The sequence below is a fragment of the Falco punctatus genome (assembly GCF_963210335.1).
Source record: "Falco punctatus genome assembly, chromosome: 2".
NCBI lineage: Eukaryota > Metazoa > Chordata > Aves > Falconiformes > Falconidae > Falco > Falco punctatus.
This window is the reverse complement of record NC_137581.1, coordinates 15,918,744-15,937,925: the sequence shown is the minus strand read 5'-3', so window position 1 is coordinate 15,937,925 and position 19,182 is coordinate 15,918,744. Positions and strand designations below refer to the sequence as shown.

At 38.6% G+C, this 19,182-nt stretch overlaps 2 protein-coding genes across 3 annotated transcripts in view; one reads left to right on the top strand and one right to left on the bottom strand.

The window, feature by feature from the left end:
* The window catches only part of LOC308059341 (uncharacterized protein), a gene marked incomplete at its 5' end in the record, with an annotated part of 203,844 nt that overhangs the window by 20,692 nt on the left and 163,970 nt on the right, over positions 1–19,182 (bottom strand). The window contains one exon of one of the 2 annotated variants that reach the window (XR_013926207.1): positions 411–5,845. The exons of the other annotated variant lie outside the window; for it this stretch is intronic. Of the gene's footprint in view, positions 1–410; positions 5,846–19,182 lie in introns of those variants that run through there. 2 annotated transcript variants of the gene reach the window in all.
* MMP13 (matrix metallopeptidase 13) lies at positions 7,780–18,735 on the top strand. Its single transcript, XM_080376498.1, has 10 exons — positions 7,780–10,858; positions 10,959–11,200; positions 12,364–12,512; positions 12,604–12,729; positions 13,608–13,769; positions 14,556–14,673; positions 15,274–15,407; positions 15,767–15,926; positions 16,788–16,891; positions 17,516–18,735. The coding sequence occupies exons 1-10, from the start codon at positions 10,736–10,738 to the stop codon at positions 17,614–17,616; spliced, it is 1,419 nt and encodes a 472-aa protein (XP_080232624.1). The 5' UTR covers positions 7,780–10,735; the 3' UTR covers positions 17,617–18,735.

Sequence of the window (19,182 nt, the reverse complement as noted above, 5' to 3'; positions counted from 1 at the left end):
AATCTTCCTTATATCTAGTCTAAATCTACCCTCTTCTAGTTTAAAACCATTGCCCCTTGTCCTATTGCAACAGGCCCTGCAAAATGTCCCCATTAAGTACTTGAAAGATCACAATAAGGTCTCCCCGGAGCCTCCTCTTCTCCAGTCTGAACAACCCAACTCTCTCAGCCTGTCCTCATAGTAGAGGTGTTCCATCCCTCTGATCATTTTTGGTCTGGGCAACTGGCTGTAGCAAGGGAGTTGAATAAGATGACCTCCAGAGGTCTGTTCCAGCCTCTAAGCTATTGAAGTTCAGTTTTTCAGCATGAATATGAACAAGCATTTCTAACAGAAGTCACAGCCTTGGCAAGTCTTCTGTTAACCAATAATATTTCTAATTTTACTTTTTTATAATCCTTTAACCCACTAACCTGTTTGAATTACTAGTAGATGGTCTTTACCACTGCAGTGAATCAGAGCACACTGCCTGCTGAGGAAAGAAGAAAAAGTATGTAGAAAATACCACTTTATATTTGCTGGTACAGAAAAGAAAATGGTGAATGTCAAGGCTAGGAAACACATGATTGGAAATTTTCAGCAGATATAAGAACAGAGATATTGTGATGAGGAATTAATTTCTAAGGACTTGGAAAAACACTGCAGAAATTCCTTCTTTTCATTCTCATTTCATCCCACAGCTACCATGTTCCAAGTGCTCAGTGTTTAGAGCCACATGACAAGGAGACTGAATACGTTTTACTAGGGACTCTGTGTGAGAAAACATCATCATCTCTTCCCCGTCCTGTGTACTTGCAATTGAATGCTGGTCATTTTATGCTAAGTCTTGTGAAAAAGAGGAATGGAAGCTGTTATCTTTTTTTTGAAAGTGGGTATAGAAGGGTATCTATATAGCAGAGGATGGGGTGAAAATGGTAGAATATTAGAGAATGGCTGAAAGAGAAATGAGGAAATCTGTAGTAATGGTTGAAAATGCTCTGTTAACATGATTCATATAGAGCACTGTTAGCTTGTAGGGTATGTTGTGGCATTAGATAGGCTAATAAGATGTTCAAAATATCGAAATTACATATCTGGAGAACTACCTTTGAATCACACTAGAGTTAATCTGCATTTGCAAACTATGTTGGGTAGTTAATTTTTCTGTATCGGTATATAATGGTGGACTTGGCAGTCCTGGGTTAACTGGGTTGAAATGATTTTATGATTCTATATATCCGACCAGTATTTTGCAGTAACTGAAGACCCACTAATATCAGGAAGTCATTAATAAATAAATTTGAACATGATAATCCTTTAAAGATAGTTTTCAAATGACAGCCAGCATTTGCAAGCCTGTTTTTGTGGGTTTTTTTTACCAAGACTAATTCATTCTCAAAAATCTGTGATGTATGGAATTTGAGTATGTCTTCAGTGTCACATATCAGTATATCCACTGAAATGTTTTCAAAATATCTAATTTTGATATTTGGTTACTGATATTAAGGTATAGAATCACAGAATAACTCAGCCTGGAAGAGACCTCAGAAGGCCTCTGGTCCAACCTCCTGCTCACAGCAGGTCAGCTCTGAGGCCAGACTACTCAAGGCTCAGGACCTCACTCAGTCGGGGTTGAAACCCTCAAAGAACAGAGACTGTTTAATCTCCCTGGGCATAATCTCTCTGTCCTCATGGCAAAACCTGTCCTCGTGGCGAAAAGTCTTCTCCTTATATCCAGGATGAACCTGTCTTGTTTCAGTTAATGCCCACTGTCTCTCATCCTCCTGCCCTCCACCACAGTGACATGACCAGCTCCAGCTCCTCGAAGACCTCCCCATAGGCAGTGGGAGCTGCTGTTAGGTCCCCCTGAAGCCATATCTGCATCTTCATAGGGCAGGTGCTCCAGCCCCCACCATCTCAGTGGCCTCCCCTGAATTTGATCCATATGGGGGAGTAAATTTTTTAATTAAATGTACAGCCACTTTTATATTATATTTCTTTGTAAAGGAGAAAGAGGAGGCATTTATTTCTGTGCCATTTATCTTTATAGTTGAAAACATGCACTTTACTAGGTATCACGAGGAATTTTCTTAAATCCTCCGTTAGTAATCTCTTACCAGTAATTCAGACCTTAATTTTAAACTTACTACTTGCTTGTGGTACTTCCTATAAAACTGTATGCATCAGACATCTAGGTTTTTTCCCCCTTATTCTCAAAAGCTTTTGCAATAGACTTGAGAAACTGGTTTTTAAAGAGCCCAGCTGTATAAACAACATGAATGTGGTTGGCAAGCAAAAGCCAAGGCTTTAAAAATTATACTTCCTTTCCTAAATGCTTTTAAAATGTATGGTCTTACTCCTAAAAGTCCTTACAAATCAAAAATTTACAGTAAGCTTCACTTAAAGAGGTTTTTTTCTATGCATTTCTGTGAAGGACAAGCACCTGTCCTTAGGGTTTGTGATGATACCTCTTTTCAGTAATTTCAATGCAACTTTTTAAATTGATGTTATTCTGAACAATTTGTGTGCATATATGGGAGGCTTTGATCCTGAAAAGAAATCTGAGGTAGACACACAGGTGGAAATTCCAGTAGGTATTGACTCGGAAAAAGAAAAGTCATCAGGCATACAGTTCAATTAGGCTGTACTTTTAATGATTGACGCATCTGGGAAGTTTCAGGTAGTATCTAATTCACTATAGATCATTATCTTGTGAACAGCGGCCACAACTCTCCTATTTTTCACTGGTGCTGAAGAGAGGATTTCTCTCCACTCCTCTCTTCCTCTGCTGCATTTCTTCTTACAATACCTGGACTACCTAATACCTACAAAGCATTCATGGGGTTAGGTACTAGAGCCAGCAGTGGTTCGAAATGTCTGGATTCAGTAATAGTACTTGTTCTGGTTTGTTATTACTTAAGAGGTATAGAAGATATAGTGCTCTTAAGTAGCGATCATTAGAAAGCTTAAGTTATGAGGAGTCTTCATTACTAATAGTAACTGTTAACATACATCAGAGAAAAGAGCTTGTGAGGACAGGAGAAGGATGTTATGTGTTTCTGTTAGGGTCTTAGCTCCAATTTTCATAAATAATAAATAGTCTGAACCAAAACATTTCAGAAGACATTATACCACTTTTTATTTCACATTCCTAAAGGGGCTATTTGTCCTTCCTGAAGGTGTGTAATGCACTAATTTAAAGTTGAAACTCCACTTAGGCATTTAACATGCAAAATTTGTTTCACCCAAACAATTTCTTTAAAACCTTGACTGTCTAAACTTTTAGAAGGAAATGTTGAATCATTATATAAATAAACCTGGAAATATTTTTTTCTTCTTAATGTTGATGGTTTTTATGTCTACAATGAACTATGTCTTTCTATGAACAATAGCTATTCATTCATAGCAGAGGTCTTAAGATTTGAGAATAAAGCTCTTATAGCATATTATTAAAGCAAATTGGCAGACAGCAAACATATTTTTCCATGGTGGAAGAGCTAAAATTAAAATGGTTTAAAGATATATGTATTTTTGAGTTGACATGAGAAATAGAATACATCAAAACATACCAAGACCTAATTATGAGTGTCCGAGAGCCACAGTGCTACTGAGGTAGTCTTTAAATATATTTTTGTAAGTGTTTGCAAACATAAACATCAGCATTTAAAAAATAGAAACATAAGGTGCTGGATGTCTCAAAAAACAAAGTTAAAAAATTAAGTTTTTACTTAATTGGATTTTTTTTTAATTAATTAATTAAATTTAATTTACTTAACTGGATTTCTGGGTTTCATTTTCTATTCTTTGTACTGTTGACCAGCTTCTTCCCATTAAGAGCAAAATTATGTTGACTAGACACAAACTCATCATTTACCTACAGTTTGCTAGCAATAGAGATAACAGGTTATTTTGTACTTGATTTGAACAATCAATGAACCCTTACAGTGGAAGAAGGCTCTGAGGACATGGATAAGGGTGACGTTCTCATAAATCTTGGGGAAGAATATAAGGAGGGACTGTCCATGGGTGTTGCAAAGAAAGCTGAAATTGTCTCAACACAAATGGGACTGAAGGCTACATCTACTGGGTGAATCAGCCAGCTGTGTAAGTGTTCATCCCTGAGTTAATCAAGAGTTGAAAATATATTCCTGAGTTAGCCAGAGCAGCACGGGCAGTGTATGTGTGGGGGCAGTGTATATGTGGCTCAGGCTCACACTGAATATAAAAAACAGCCAAAGACCTCTGAAGAAGGAAAGAGTCTTGAGCTGGGTTCTTTCCAGGGATTGTGGACACCTAGTGTCATTACAGTGAGCATATAATAGAGACTGGTAATCACATTTGTATTGTGATTCAGCTGTATGTTGCAATTGCTATATTTTGCCAGATGTAATTTTACTTATATTGTGAGTTTTATGTACATTGCTGCATCACTGTGCTAATTCAAAACCCCATGTCACTTCAAATAACTTCAAGTAAGTAAACTTTGTACTAAGCATTAAACCCTACGCATGTGGAATACCTGAAAAAGCCCAGTCAAGAGAGTACTGGACTTTGACAGTTGGGTACCACATTTTACAAAGTAATAAAGTAACTGTATTGAAAGAATAAAACATGTCTACAATCTCAGAATATAATGGCTACAGTCAGTCTTCAAGTAATTATAAATTTTTTAGTTCCATCTATTTCTTTCAAGAATCAATAAAATTCAGTTACCAAAAAAAAAAAAAAAAAAAAGACATAATAAATATCTACCTCAAAAGGTTAGTGCAGCCTGGATACAGAGGCACTATCCTGATTGCAATATGAAGCACAACAAATAAGCAGGTCTTGAGCAGATTAGCATTGGTACATACCACTGCAGATGTAAAAAAATTGCCATTAAAATGGCAACAACTGCCACATGATAACAGATAGTTTAGCATCGTATGTTTATCCTGAAGCAGAAAAAGTTGTGGGTGGCTCATATAGAATGGCTAGACCAAAACTGGAAGCCAGTGACAGTCCTTGGGAGCATTTAGAGTAGTAAGGAGAAGAAAAGCACAGTCTGACCTCCACAGGAGTTTACAGCTGATGCTTTGCATGGAGCAGCTGACTGGGGCACACTCACTTCTCTGGAGCAGTTTTCCTGAATCTGACAAGGAGTTGTTTGGACAGAGAAAACCTGTATTCTCACATCTCTTTGAGGCATTTTCTCTATTTCAGTTTGGCTGTCAGCATGAGGTAGGAACCTCTCCTTTCTCCAAGGCCAGATGTAGCTGTGAGCAGGAGCGCTGTTCTGACAGGAGGTGCACGGCACCCCACTGCCTTCCAGCTGCAAAGCTGCCACCTTGCACAGCGACACAAGAAACTCTGCAACATGGTGGCCGCTGGCTTGTTCAGGCATCAGCAGAAAACAGGCCTGAAGTTCAGCTCTAGGGTAGGTCACCTAAATTGAAGTGTCTCTGTGTGCACCATATGGTGGGGCTCTGTAGAGGAGTTATAGAGGACTGTATGAAAAATTTATTTGTATAAAGGTTGTAATGATTGTTAAAAACATTAAAAAAAAAAGGGAATGAAGTGTAGTGGAATGAAGCTGGGTTAATTATCATTGATAATATACAGCTGTGGGCTGGCTTCAGGGGCGGTGGGTTGGCCGATGTAGATAAGGTGCAGCTGTGGCTGGTTCTGTTAAGGGGTTGAGAGCCAACGAAGGGAGAGCAGCCCAGGAAGATGTGGAGAGAGGGAGAAGCAAGAGAAACAGAACATGCACCCTGGATGAGGTGGGATGAGGAGAAGGCAGTAGAGGGACTGTATGAAGAGTATGCTGGTATGAGGTGGTGAGAGACCTTGTTGCAGCTTGATAGTTTGGAGAGTGCTGCGACAGGTCAGTGCAGCACAGCTCTGAGGGACTCACACAGCAGCCTGGAGAAAGGCATCTAGTGCCATTTGAGATACAGGAGGGAAATGTCTCAGATATGACATAGGACTGATAAGAGCTCTCTGTCCTTCAAACAACATCAGATATCTATATGTAGGGTGCTGAAATAATCTGAAGGTGTCCACCTCAGTATAAACTGAACTGCTGTCTAGGGTTTAGTAAGTGTATTGGCTTTGTTACATACAATGACAGTTTAGACACGCAGCACCCAGGAGGTGCCCAGATTTAGTTCTTTTAATCTACAGTTGAACCTTACCTTGGAACTCGGTGAATCCAGAAGAAAGGTAGTGCTGATCAGCAGCTCCTAGTGTGGCAGCAGCCCCCACCCAGGTCCTGCCAGGCTTCTGCAGGTGCTGCACTGCAAGCTGTCTCATGCTACAGGCAGACAGCCGCTCCATGGTGCCTTAGCCTCTGTATGACCTAGTGGCCCACAGGATCTGCAGAGACTCATTCTAACAAGAGGCATTACCTCTTTGAGACTTGTTTATATATTTCTTGCTTCTGGCACTGGAACCTGCTGAACACCTCTGGGCACCCCAATTGCATCTTTTTTTTTCCCAGAAAATGCCACAGGGATGCTGCTGTTTAATATAAAAAGGAGTCAGGTTGGTGTAAAATTGTTTGCTGTCCCAGCTTAAGAGCTGCTTGTGGAAACCGTTCTTAGTTGTCTTTTGACTCTTTTCTTGTGAAAGGTCCCACAGATGGAGTCCCACTCTGGAGAGGCAGAGCCAGAGCGTGTGTTTTTAGCTATTTTGGGACTCCATTTACCCACTTGCACAACGGGTCTCAGAATATTGTCTTTCTTCCTAGAGGAACCTGATCTAAATGTGATGGTATAGGAGGCCTAGACACTGGAGGTGTTCCACTGGAAATCCAACTTGCAGTAAAAGACACTAATAAACAGACCCATTGACTTCCGTTTATTTGTCCTAAGTGAGGTGTCTGCTGTTTCAGGGTCACAAAACATTCACCACGTTCACTGTATGGTGCTATTAAGGGCACCAACACAGAATGTAAATCAAAACATGACACCTTTTAATTATTTGTGGTAGCAAAATGTCTGTTGAAACCATGTGGTTGGCATAATTCTTGTTTTCAAGTAATTAGTACCTAAATGCTGCTTTAAGGCACTTCATTTCTTCTTGTTGCATCCCTCTTTATCCATTCTTCCTGGGTGCAGGGGAGAAACCCCCATGATCATTCCAGTCTCTGCTGTGCCTGTGAAAATTAACCATCAGTCCAGCTAACTACCCACACCCACAAGATGCCAGAACTGCAGAAATTTTGCAGTGCTTGTTGAAATCTCACAATTCAGCAGTTCTGTGGGTTTCAGTGCTTTTAAACTGTAACTTTCCATGCTTGCTTCTTTGCACTGGGGTCAGCACAAGGTCTATGAACCACTGCTGACTGCTTTTACCTTTATTTACATTTCACTTCACAGTTTTAACTTTTTTTTTTTTTTTTTTGAACTCAGACAGTGGCATCGCTTGAACCTGAGCCATAGATTTTACATCTTACAATGCCCAGCACTGGCAGCCTTTGACATCGTCATTCATCATTCCCAACTTTAAAAACTTCAATTTCTTGAGGCTTTAAAGAGTCAAGCTATTAAGGTAATTGATAGCAACTTCACAGGTCTGTACTTAGCTCTGTCAAGGCTTTTTGTCTCCCCTTAAAAAAAAAAAAAAAGTTACACACTGTGTCTGTGTTGCTGTTTCAGAAAAAGGGAATACTGCTCATTTTCACTGGCCCTTTTATGTGCTTGTTTGCACAGCGCTTCACCAGTGTTTCTTCAGTTTGTATACGGAGGACATAAAAATCCAGACTTCAATATAGGCTTCTAGCCACTGGTGTAATATAAATAGCAATAAAACGGGCAAGAAAACATATTGGAATATGTATGTTTACGTGACCAGGGCTCCCAAAGGAATCAACTGAATGTGCAGAAAACACGATACAGCCATATCTGCTCTCAGATGGTTCACTACACACAATCATTCAGAGATCAATTTCTGGTTTAGCATTTTGATTTATTCCCTATGACAAAATTTTTACAGAATTCCTACCTTTTTTCTCTTGGTATGTTTTTACTCACAGCATCTGCACAAAACAGTGGACTGTCTTTTCACTCGTTACTTTCATTGTCTTATAATAGCAAAAGACCGAGCTTTACGCATCTCTTAGACAAATCTAAGAAGAGAGGTTGTTTTCAGAAAAGCTGCTTCGTTTAGTTTTTTGCTATGATTACTTTGTCCAGTTTTTCAAATATTACTTGGAAATGCCTCAGGGCAGCTCCGTAAAGGGTACCAAAGACAAAGTTTTTGAACAAGTTTTCATTGTGAACATCAAAGGACTTCACAGCACCTGTGTAAAAAAAATCACAGAGAGTAGAAAGTGAAAAATCATTATTCCCTGCCTAATCTATCATTCTCTTCATGCAAGACAATTCTCTACTACTGCTTTGACTACTGCACCTTAAGTGTTTTGAACAACAGGGCTCCACAACTCCTTGGACCATTATTCAACAGGCTAACATAATTCTTAATTTTACTTTTGTGCCTAGCTAAATAACTTTTCTGTTCTACATTTGTATCATTGAAATATTGTCCCTGATTACTTGGTTTTACCTTTATTTACCAGTTACCTAAACTATATTTATTAAGGCAACCCTGAAACCATTTGGGAATAATTTGGGATCATTCTCTCATAAAGTGTGATGAGCTGATCACATTTTTGCATTAACAGTTGGTTAGGAAATTAATTTCTCCTATTTCAGAAGCAAAGATTCCAACATCAGAGCTGAGAAAAAATAGTGATGTAAGGGCCTGGAAATAATAAAAAACTTTTAGTTAAGTCTGGCAGTGATATACACATGGTGGTATCTAATTCTCCTCCCTTAGGTACAAGAAAGCTAATTTCAGAGAATGTTACCTGTGGAGTTTTAAGGTGTTCGTTTTACTCAGGCTTCTGAGATACTTCGAGTACTGTTCTGCAGAGCAGTGATACAGCTTCATGGTCTCAAGAAATTATTCCTTATAGCCATGAAAACCATGACAAGGTAGCACCGCTGCTCCTAAGCTCCACACAAAGCAAGAAAAATTCACTGTAAACTCTGCTTACCACATAACCGAGTATCCCATCTTTAATGAAAGGTATGCTGCAAATATTAATATAGAAGTGTTGGAAGGAGAGAAATGAGACACATACATCATGTGACAGTCTGCATGAGCAAGGAATGCAGCGCAGTGAGAACATCGGCAATACGATTCAGTGCTCATCCTGAAGCAATCCAGGGGAGAGCACTTCTTAAGAAGGTGGGATAATTAACAATCTTTATGCTACCGGTTGTTCAGTAAAAAAGTCTTAGTGCTGGTGATGGACAATGTAAAGAAGAATATACAAATTGACTGAACAGATGTTGCCTGTCCCTAATTGGTGTAAACATATTTAGTATTGGCTGAGATGGGCAGTGAGGCAGAAATAGCCTACATAACAAATTCCTCTCAGCTTTATTTGCTTTTGCTGTTTGTCATCATTAGACACAAGGCTGACATTGTTTGAGTAACAAATAGAGCTTTTACACATTCAGCTTCACTGATTTTTGTCTTTTTCCTGTTTTGTCAACAAGGCAGCATCCACGGCAGGGTAGTGTATTACAAAAGTGTACCAGTGTCTACCAGAAATCTACTTGAGGTTTTCATTACAGGAACACCCTCCATGAAAGAGGAAGGTGGATTCAGCAGAAACAGTACCTCCCCTCAGACCCACGCTCCTGGGCATGCAATATGATACAAGTCTTAGCAGCGGTTGAGATTGGAGTGTCGCTGGGGAGACAAAACTTCAGGCTTTGAAGTATAATAATACCCGTATCTGTCATAATGCCAGATTTATCTTATTACCCACCTCGTAAGTCAAAATCACGTATTACTGTCATTCTAGACACACAGATACATTGCCTGCCTGTAGCTGGTAGATTGCCTCTCTCAGAGTAGTAGCTGTCTTACTGATCTCTGGCTGTGCTTTACTCATGAAGCAAATTAAGTTCATATTTTTGGAGGAAGATAAATTGTATGAACTAGTCACTTTGCGTGACCTGCTTTAGTACTAATAAAAACCATTTTAAAATACTCAAAAATATTGCCTGATATTTAGCATTTCTGTTTTTGAGTACATCTTAAGCAGTAAATCATTCTGAAAGACAGATGGGAAGTCACTTTAAGGATCTCTGAAGTAAAATTTCTGTTAATACTTTGGAGTTATATTTCTTTACAGAAACAAGGAAATGTAATATCCTGTTGTATACTTTATAATGTTATTTCTTATCAGCCAAGGCAACATTTATGAACGATTGAAGTGTGTATGATCTATTACAACTGTTAAAAATTGCTGTTGGACTAGTGTTACTACTGAAAAATTGCAGAATTTGTTTTAAAAACCATGCAGCTTGTTACATATTTTTATTGTCTAACAAACAGTAGAAAGGCAATTTTTCTAGCAGAGAAGAGTAAGTTATTGCAAAGTTATTGCCAGTTATCGTCAGTGTAAGTTATTGCAAAATAATCAAAAAGTGCAGTTTGCTTCTGCCTGTTTCTTCCCACAACCTATGTCAATATTCAGAAACCGTGTTTATATGAGGATACAATTTCAGAGCCCTCAGTGGGACAACAGATGCCTAAACCACAGTGTTGGGGAGGAGAGAAAAAGTAGCCACCTAAGCATGTTTACTTTCAGCGACAAGGAAGTTCTAACTTGTCCCTAAGTGGTGACTCACTGGGTTGGGACTATAAAAGTAAAGGTAACTGCTCTCTAAAACATCAGCGCTTCAGACTTCACAAATCCAACATGATGCAGGCAAGACTTTCAGCTGTCTTCTTTTTCTTGTTGGGTTTGTCATTTTGCCTGACAATCCCTATTCCACTTGAAGACAGCCATGAATTCACAGAGAAAGACCTTCAGTTTGCAGAGGTACAGTATAAAATAACTCATTTGCATATTTTATAAATAGTGAGTTGTGTAGTTACAACTGTTTCAAAACTAGGCTCATTACTTCTTTTCCCCTTTTTAGCGCTATCTCAGGACTCACTATGATCTCCGTCCAAATCTTGGTGGCCTAATGAGGAAGAGTGCTAATACAATGGCATCTAAACTTCGAGAAATGCAAGCTTTTTTTGGTTTGGAGGTGACAGGCAAATTAGATGAAGAAACATATGAACTGATGCAGAAACCAAGATGCGGTGTCCCAGATGTGGGGGAATATAACTTTTTCCCTAGAAAACTCAAATGGTCAAAACCTAATTTGACATACAGGTAAATGCATGGCATATTGAGTGTTACTACCGTTATTACCTTCTTTCAGGTACCTTGTCCAATAGGTTGCTCAGTTAGGTTGTTGGGAGAAGGATGCATTTGAGTTTGACAAAATTCATGTTGCAGTTTAAAATCCTCACAGCCCCATTTTTGGAAAGGTTCCCTGAGCCCATCTTACAGCCCAAGGAAGTAAATATGATTTTTTTCCATCGCACTTTGTCGTGGAGGAAGGCTGGTGTGGTGTAAGCTAGTAACTCCTCATCTGGCCTCCATGTAAACACTCTGGTCACATCCATGGTGCCCAGTGAAAGAGGGGTAAGGACTACGACCGTGCACCTCACCACTGATCCTCATAGCACTTTAGGTCACTCCTTAGCTCTTAGTGCTTTGGACCTGGTTTAGTGTCTGCTTCATATAGGTCCTGTCCTGGACAAAGCACTGTAGAGGCAAACCGATCTGTGTAATGTGGCTCTGAGATCAGGGACTGATCCTTGTCTCTCTTTCACAGTCCGTTTCACAGTCCCATTTCACAGTCCAGATGTCTATGCTTGGTCTGACAAATTTCACACCATAACCTCAGGAAGCTGACCTCGGGAAGCTACGGTGCTTAAAGGTCACACAGCAGCTCCTTCTCCCTTAACACAACAACGTCATCAGCAGGGGGTTTTGACTGGCTGCAACCCAAGTTTCTTTAGAGGGCTCCAGATATGAAATCACCAAACTATCATTTCAGTATCTAGGGATAAATATTACTTTTATATGAGTGATTCTAGCTTATAAAAAGCCTTGAATCATGTTTGCTCCTCCAGGCAGTGAGGGTCATGAAATATTTTATATGGCATAAGAAAAAGTTTGAAATTACTGATATGATTTGACATAATACAGTATACAACTGTCATTTTCTGTTTCTTCTGGTGCATATAAAATCAATTACAGAAAGCTGTTGGATCATTTCAGATGTCTCTGAATGATTTTAATGAAAATAGAAATGGTTATTTTTACTTTTTTGAATACTGTATGCATCTGCCAAGCTCTTTGGTTTTAGGTAAGAACATAAGGAGGAAAAAAGCAAAAATTTTAGTGAGGTGTACAGTTAGATAAAAGTTTGTTACACATTTTCTTCAATTCACACAATTAACTGGAGATATTAATCTGTTTGATAGGATTATGAATTACACTTCAGATCTGAGACGTGCTGACGTAGACAGAGCTTTCAAAAAAGCATTCAAAGTTTGGTCTGATGTGACACCCCTTAACTTCACCAGAATACGAAGTGGTATAGCTGACATCATGATCTCCTTTGGCACTAAAGGTAACACAGAATGAATTATTTTTAATTATAGTTATATTGCTGCCAATAAGACAGGATAGTTGATTTAAATGTTTTGAATGTTGTTTTATAGAACATGGTGACTTTTATCCCTTCGATGGACCCTCTGGATTATTGGCTCATGCTTTTCCCCCGGGTCCAGACTATGGAGGAGATGCCCATTTTGACGATGATGAAACTTGGTCAGATGATTCTAGAGGTAACAGAAGTTCCTGAGATTATTTGAAATGGTGATATATGGACAATTTTGTCCTGTTTGATAACTGTAAACTGTTTTGCCTGTGTACTGTTCATTATGTTCACTGGTAACTCATAGGAATTTGGGGTTAACCTCCAATCATAAATAGAAGTAGAATATATGCCTAGCATAAATTTTAAGGTACACACCTCCTAAACAAAGTGATAGAAAAAATGCCACAAAGAAGGTATTTTTTCATCTTGGCATTTCACTGAGCTCAAGGGCAGCTAGTTCTGATCACAGATTGATGGGAATTACATACTGAATCCTATAGATAACACATATAATTTAATTCGCTGCAAATTGTCTACTTGCATTGAATTTGAAAATTCTTCACCTTGCCTGTTCAGGACAGAGCTTTAATAGAACAAAACACTATGGGTTTTTTCAGCACTATGTTATTTCACCCTCCTGGCATTAAAGCTATTTTTTGCAATACCGAAAACAATATAGACTCCCTGCTAGACGTGAATTCCTGACAAAAGATGAAAAATGTTATTGATTTGAGTAAGGCTGACTTTGCCCTAGAGCTTTCTGGTGTTACTAAGAAATTTTAAGAAATCTAAATCTGCCTACAGAGCAACACTGTCAAAAAAAAAAAAAGATTTAGTTTGAATCCAGCTATAGCTATGAGATTCTCAATCGATTAGGCCCTTAACAAAACAAAACCCATGGTACTTCAAAAAAGGCAAGCAATGTACATCATTTTCCAATTTATTCAGGTGTCTGCTTCATTGCCCCATATGTTAAAACATAAGTGTTAAGATCAGTTGATTAGTCTAAGTACACTTTGGTGATACAGGGAGCTATGCAGTCACTTTCACTGTGGTTTGTTATAGGGTATAACTTGTTCCTTGTTGCTGCCCATGAATTTGGTCATTCTCTGGGACTTGAACATTCTAGAGACCCTGGAGCTCTGATGTTTCCAATTTACACGTACACTGGAAAAACTGGCTTTGTGTTGCCTGATGACGATGTTCAAGGGATCCAAGAGCTCTACGGTAAGTCTGTATAATATACATACCCTGTGTTGTTATAACCTGTTACAGATGCACTACACAGTTACTACAGATCTTCAATAGCAACAGTCATGACTGATTCAGACCAATTCACTGGATACTTGGCAACCAGACTTCAGGAACAGAAGATGCTTAGATTTAATAGTTCAGATTAAAAAAAAAATGAATAAAAAGGAAATAACACTGCAGAGGACAGTTTGTCACTCTGCTGCCTCCTTTCGTTGGGGGGGCAGAATCTTTATACTTTTTGAACTGCCTCAAAAGAGAAGGGAAAACAGAGCTGAAAGGAAAAAAACAGAAATATCCATTTTTCATCATGGAAAGAAGAAAACTTTTGGGGGACTTTCACAACTTGGGTTAAAGAAAGCAAGTCTGTTTAACATCTTTGCAACACTGCTGAACTGTGAAGTCCATGAATGTATTTGGCTAAAGAAGAGAAAGAGAGAACAGACTTTCCCCAGTACAAATAGATTGCTCATTATGCTTGTATTCATCATGCTGTTTGGGAATTCTTCCATGTCCTCCTGTTCAATACCATGATCATATAACCATAAACTTATAGAATGGTTTGGGTTGGAAGGGACCTTAAAGATCACCTAGTCCCAACCCCCCTGCCACAGGCAGGGACACCTCCCACCAGACCAGGTTGCTCACAGCCCCATCCAGCCTGGCCTTGAGCACTGCCAGGGATGGGGCATCACCACCCTCACAGTATCCACAGAAAAGAAATGAATGTTGTCAAACTTAGATCATATGATATGATTCCAGGTGCTGGAGATAGAGATCCCAATCCAAAACATCCCAAAACGCCAGAGAAATGTGATGTAGATTTGTCACTTGATGCAATAACTGAACTGCGTGGAGAAATGCTGATCTTCAAGGACAGGTAAAGCGATTGCCATGTCACAGATGATGGGTGCTGGATAAAATTTGAGCAAGAGAAAACACCATCACAGATTTTTACTAAAGATTTGAGTAATCATACATTTAAAAAATCACAAATCAATACAGATGTCTCTAAGAAACTGCATCATGTATCTTTTTAGGGAGGATTTATAATACAGTTACAGACTTGACTGCCTAGTAATATGAAGATAATATGGCTAAAGACTGACAGTATTTGTACACATTTTTAATTTCACGGGGCTTTCTTCTACACACACATATCTACTAACATTTATCTGAGTGAAGTTATACTACATTCAGAAGCCTTACATGGGACAGCAGTGTTTCTTTTATTCTAAATGAAAAAAAGATTCAAGTTTGGGTTTTTTTGTGATGATCACTGTGTGAGTGACAGAAATGGTCTGCAGCTAGGTGACTATGAGGAAAGGAAAGGTCTACAAGGAGCTCTATGTATTGAAAAGTCTATGTTATATAAAAAAAAAAATTCTCCATTAACTACTTTTTAATATAGCACATCAAAGTTACTGGTATTCTGTAGTATGAAAAAAAACCATAAAATATGTTTTCTTTTTATGACTAGGTTTTTCTGGAGACTGCACCCTCAGATGGTTGAGGCAGAACTAGTGTTACTTAAGTCTTTTTGGCCAGAGCTTCCAAATAAAATAGATGCAGCTTATGAAAACCCCATCAAAGATCTTGTGTTCATGTTTAAGGGTGAGTTTTCAATTTTGTTGTTGGCAGAAAAATATACATAGTCAAGCTCAGTAAGTGATGTAAAGGTAATCAAGAGAAGAACAAAACATCCTACCTTCCTTGCTCAAAAAGCAAACTCTGTTGGTTTCACCCTGTGAAAATCTATGCAATTTCCAGTGACATTCCAGTGATTAAGCTCAGACTACAATTAGGCTCAGATGACTAGGATCATACTTAGCATAAATAGTTTAATAACTGCTGAGTATGTGACCTAAGAATCTGTTGCTTGTATTAAAACAAGGATCATAGTATCCTCATTTTATTCTGTTCTAAGTTGAGCCTTTACAAAAGACTCATGCATACTTTGTTCTTATTTTCAGGAAAGAAAGTCTGGGCTTTGAACGGTTACGACATAGTTGAAGACTTTCCTAAAAAGATATATGAAATGGGGTTCCCAAAAGAAATGAAAAGAATAGATGCAGCTGTCCATATTCAAGACACTGGCAAGACTCTCTTTTTTACTGGAAATAAGTACTGGAGGTAAGCTGGTGACAGACTGGTGTGTCCCTGGTCATAACCTGTCCAGAAGTATCAAAACATCAGTTTTTTTCAAACCAGCCACTTGATTGTAGCTCATGTTTCCAGTCTGTGCTTTTCATTAGTGCTGTAGCTGTGTAGAAGAAATATGTCATAAAGATGTATGCAAGACATAAACATATGGGCATAGCCTTTAAAAACTGAAAGAGTGCGAGAAAGGAAAGGAGAATAACAATGCCTTAGTCCAGGAGAGTTTGTAACATCAGCATGTCTCCTAGAAAAAATTCCCTTCTTGCTTCTTTGAGTTGCTTGTGTGACACAAAATGGTATCAGTGCTGTGAGAGTAAGAAATCTATCCCACCCTAGGATGGCTGCTTTTTGCTGCCCATGAGTGGGACTTACAGCCAGGTCTGATGCATAATTAAGACATTACCATCCCTTCCCAGTATCTTTGTGCCAAGCAGCCTCAGGATAGGCTTGTAGTGCAAATACATCCAGGTACAGTCATCTCCATATAATATGTACCTTCTAGATCAGTTCTGAAAATATAGCTTTGTTACTTTAGTGTTTATTGAGCTTGTACTTGCGGTGGAAGAGTGCCCTGGTTATTGTCCTGAGTTTCATTAGACATAAAGTCCCCAAAGTACCTGGTGCTTAGGGACATGGTTTAGTGACGGACTTGGCAGTGCTGGGTTAACAGTTGGAGCTGATGATCTTAAAGGTCTTTTCCAACCTAGATGATTCTATGATTCTAAAGGCTGCTGGTTACTTCTGATGTGGGTAACTTCAAAGCATATAAAGGGCACAAGACCAAAGTCCCAGGCTGTTTAAATCTGAATTATTTTTTTTGTGTGTTTAATATAGTTACGATGAAGAGGCAGAGGTTATGGAAGCAGGCTACCCCAGGCCAATAGAGGAAGAATTCGCAGGAATTGGTGATAGAGTGGATGCAGTCTATCACAGAAATGGTACATAATCTGATAATGAAACTTTATTAAAATTAGTTGTTATTGAAACCTGAGATTAATGTCCTGTGGGAAATTCTGTTATTTGCAGTTTTGATTTTTTCACATCAATACTTCGGTTCTTCGCTGAATCAAGTTGCTGTTCTAAATTGACCTCTAGTCAAGGTGCTCTTACAAACTGTGTACATACATATTTCAGGAGCCAAAAAAGATCCGCCTCCTTACTTAAGGAACCTAAAGTGATATGCTTAATATAGAAGTGCTATAATGTGTCCATTCCTCCAAATGGAGCTCATTCCTATCCAACTCTTCAAGGAGTGTTTCCAAGTCAGAGCCTTAAACATTAACTGGCAAATCCTGTATTTTTCTAAGCAAGTGCTGTATAGGAATAAAACACAGAGCTTGACTCTAGATTAAAATATCAGTTATTTTGAAATACCGGTCCAAGCCTGGCAAATGGAATAAGGACCTTTGAAAATTTAGCTCAGCATTCTAAATACTAAAATAGTGCATTTAAAAGAGTTATTAAAAATGAAAATAAACAGCATAGTTTTTATTTGAAGGGTAATTTAAACATGCAATGCAGTTTTCTCAGGGTTAATTAATTTTAACTTTTCTTTTCCTTAGGTTATCTCTACTTCTTCAATGGACCACTGCAGTTTGAATACAGCATCTGGAGCAAAAGAATTGTCCGTGTCCTGCATACTAACTCCATATTTTGGTGCTAATTACATCTGAGTGCCATTTCATAGGCTGCAGAGCAGCTAGTAGTACAAGGAAATAATAATATGGGCATATAGATTTATTAGAGGAGAGGACAGCAAGGTTCTGTGAACAAGCACTGGCTACCTATCACCAAATGTATACTGTATATATTGAACTATATAGCTGCATGTCAGTCTGGGACTGAATTAACTTAATAGGAAAGAAGAAAAGAAATCATTAGCATTTCAAGGGGCATTACACCATTTAAAGTTTGTCTAGTATTGAAGTGAGAAGCTGGATACATCCTACATGATCATGAGTACTATTCCCGGTAATCTGAGCGTGTCTAATACCTTTCAAGGATCTCCTACCATGTCCCAAGAAATAGACCTGATAAACCCAGGAGTGTTATATTTTTAAACTAATCCTTCAGCAATTTGTGAAATTCTCATTAATGTACTGGGAATTCAGATGTGTAATGGATGAGTCAGGACTGAACGGTGGCTGCCTGGTGGCTGCCTGAGCAGGATACACCCGGCTGCGTTAGGGGATTCAAAGGTATTTGAATGTATCCCCATTTGAATAGGAATGTCCCCCTGGAAATGGATGCCCATGTCATGTTTGGAACAAGTAGACGTATAGAAGCACCGAGGTGTCATTCCAAAGCAGACAGAAAAGCAGGAAAAGGGAAGAGTATTCCAAGCAGAAATCATCAGCCTGTGTGATACTGGGGAAACCTGAAAGAAGTGGCAACAAGAGCATCATGCAGGCTGAAACCTTGCATGAAGCTACATCTGGTATCACAGCCCACGTTTTCAGCTGCTGTAAAGTGAAGCAGTTCAAGTGACATTTATAGAGGTTATGCCTAGCTGTGCCAGCAGAGAGCCTGCACATCCAAATCAAAATATTCAAAAGAATATCTTTTTTCATGTTGGTCATTCTTTTAATATCTATATCAATTGTTTCAGTACCATCTAAGGGGGTTTGGGGGGGTTGTTTTGTTTTATTTTAGTTTGGGGTTTTTTTGTTTTTTAATCATTGCAGGTGATGCGAGATTGGGTTTATTTATCAATTTGGAAAAATAATATTAAATAAAATGGATGAATAAAATGACATTGTGAAATTGCTTAAAATTTAATTTCCTACACTGCATATCATAAAAGCAAGACAGAACTATTAGATAAAAGAAATCAGGAACTCTACCTGTGCATTTTATTCATTAAAATTTTCACCTCTATTTAAAAATCTGTTTTGCTTTTTTTTCCCTTTGAGTAAATGACTTTTTTAGAAAAGAGAGGAGGAGAGAAAGACAGAAAGAGAAGAAAAAGGAAGGAGCCCTCAGATTTGCAGAATAAGAACTAAGTTGGAATTAGTACTTATCATTACTGAAGGTATGAGAAATTAAGAAATACTGTGAAATTCAGTTCCACATTAATTTGAATGCTAAACATAACTAATAACTAATTGAACTACATTGTCCTCTTCTGCCTCCTCAAAATCAACCCCTAAGTCAATCAACCAGCCAGGCCTGCCAGACAAAGCCCATCAACAATGAACATGTTTAAACAGGCATTAATTGCCAGGCTCAC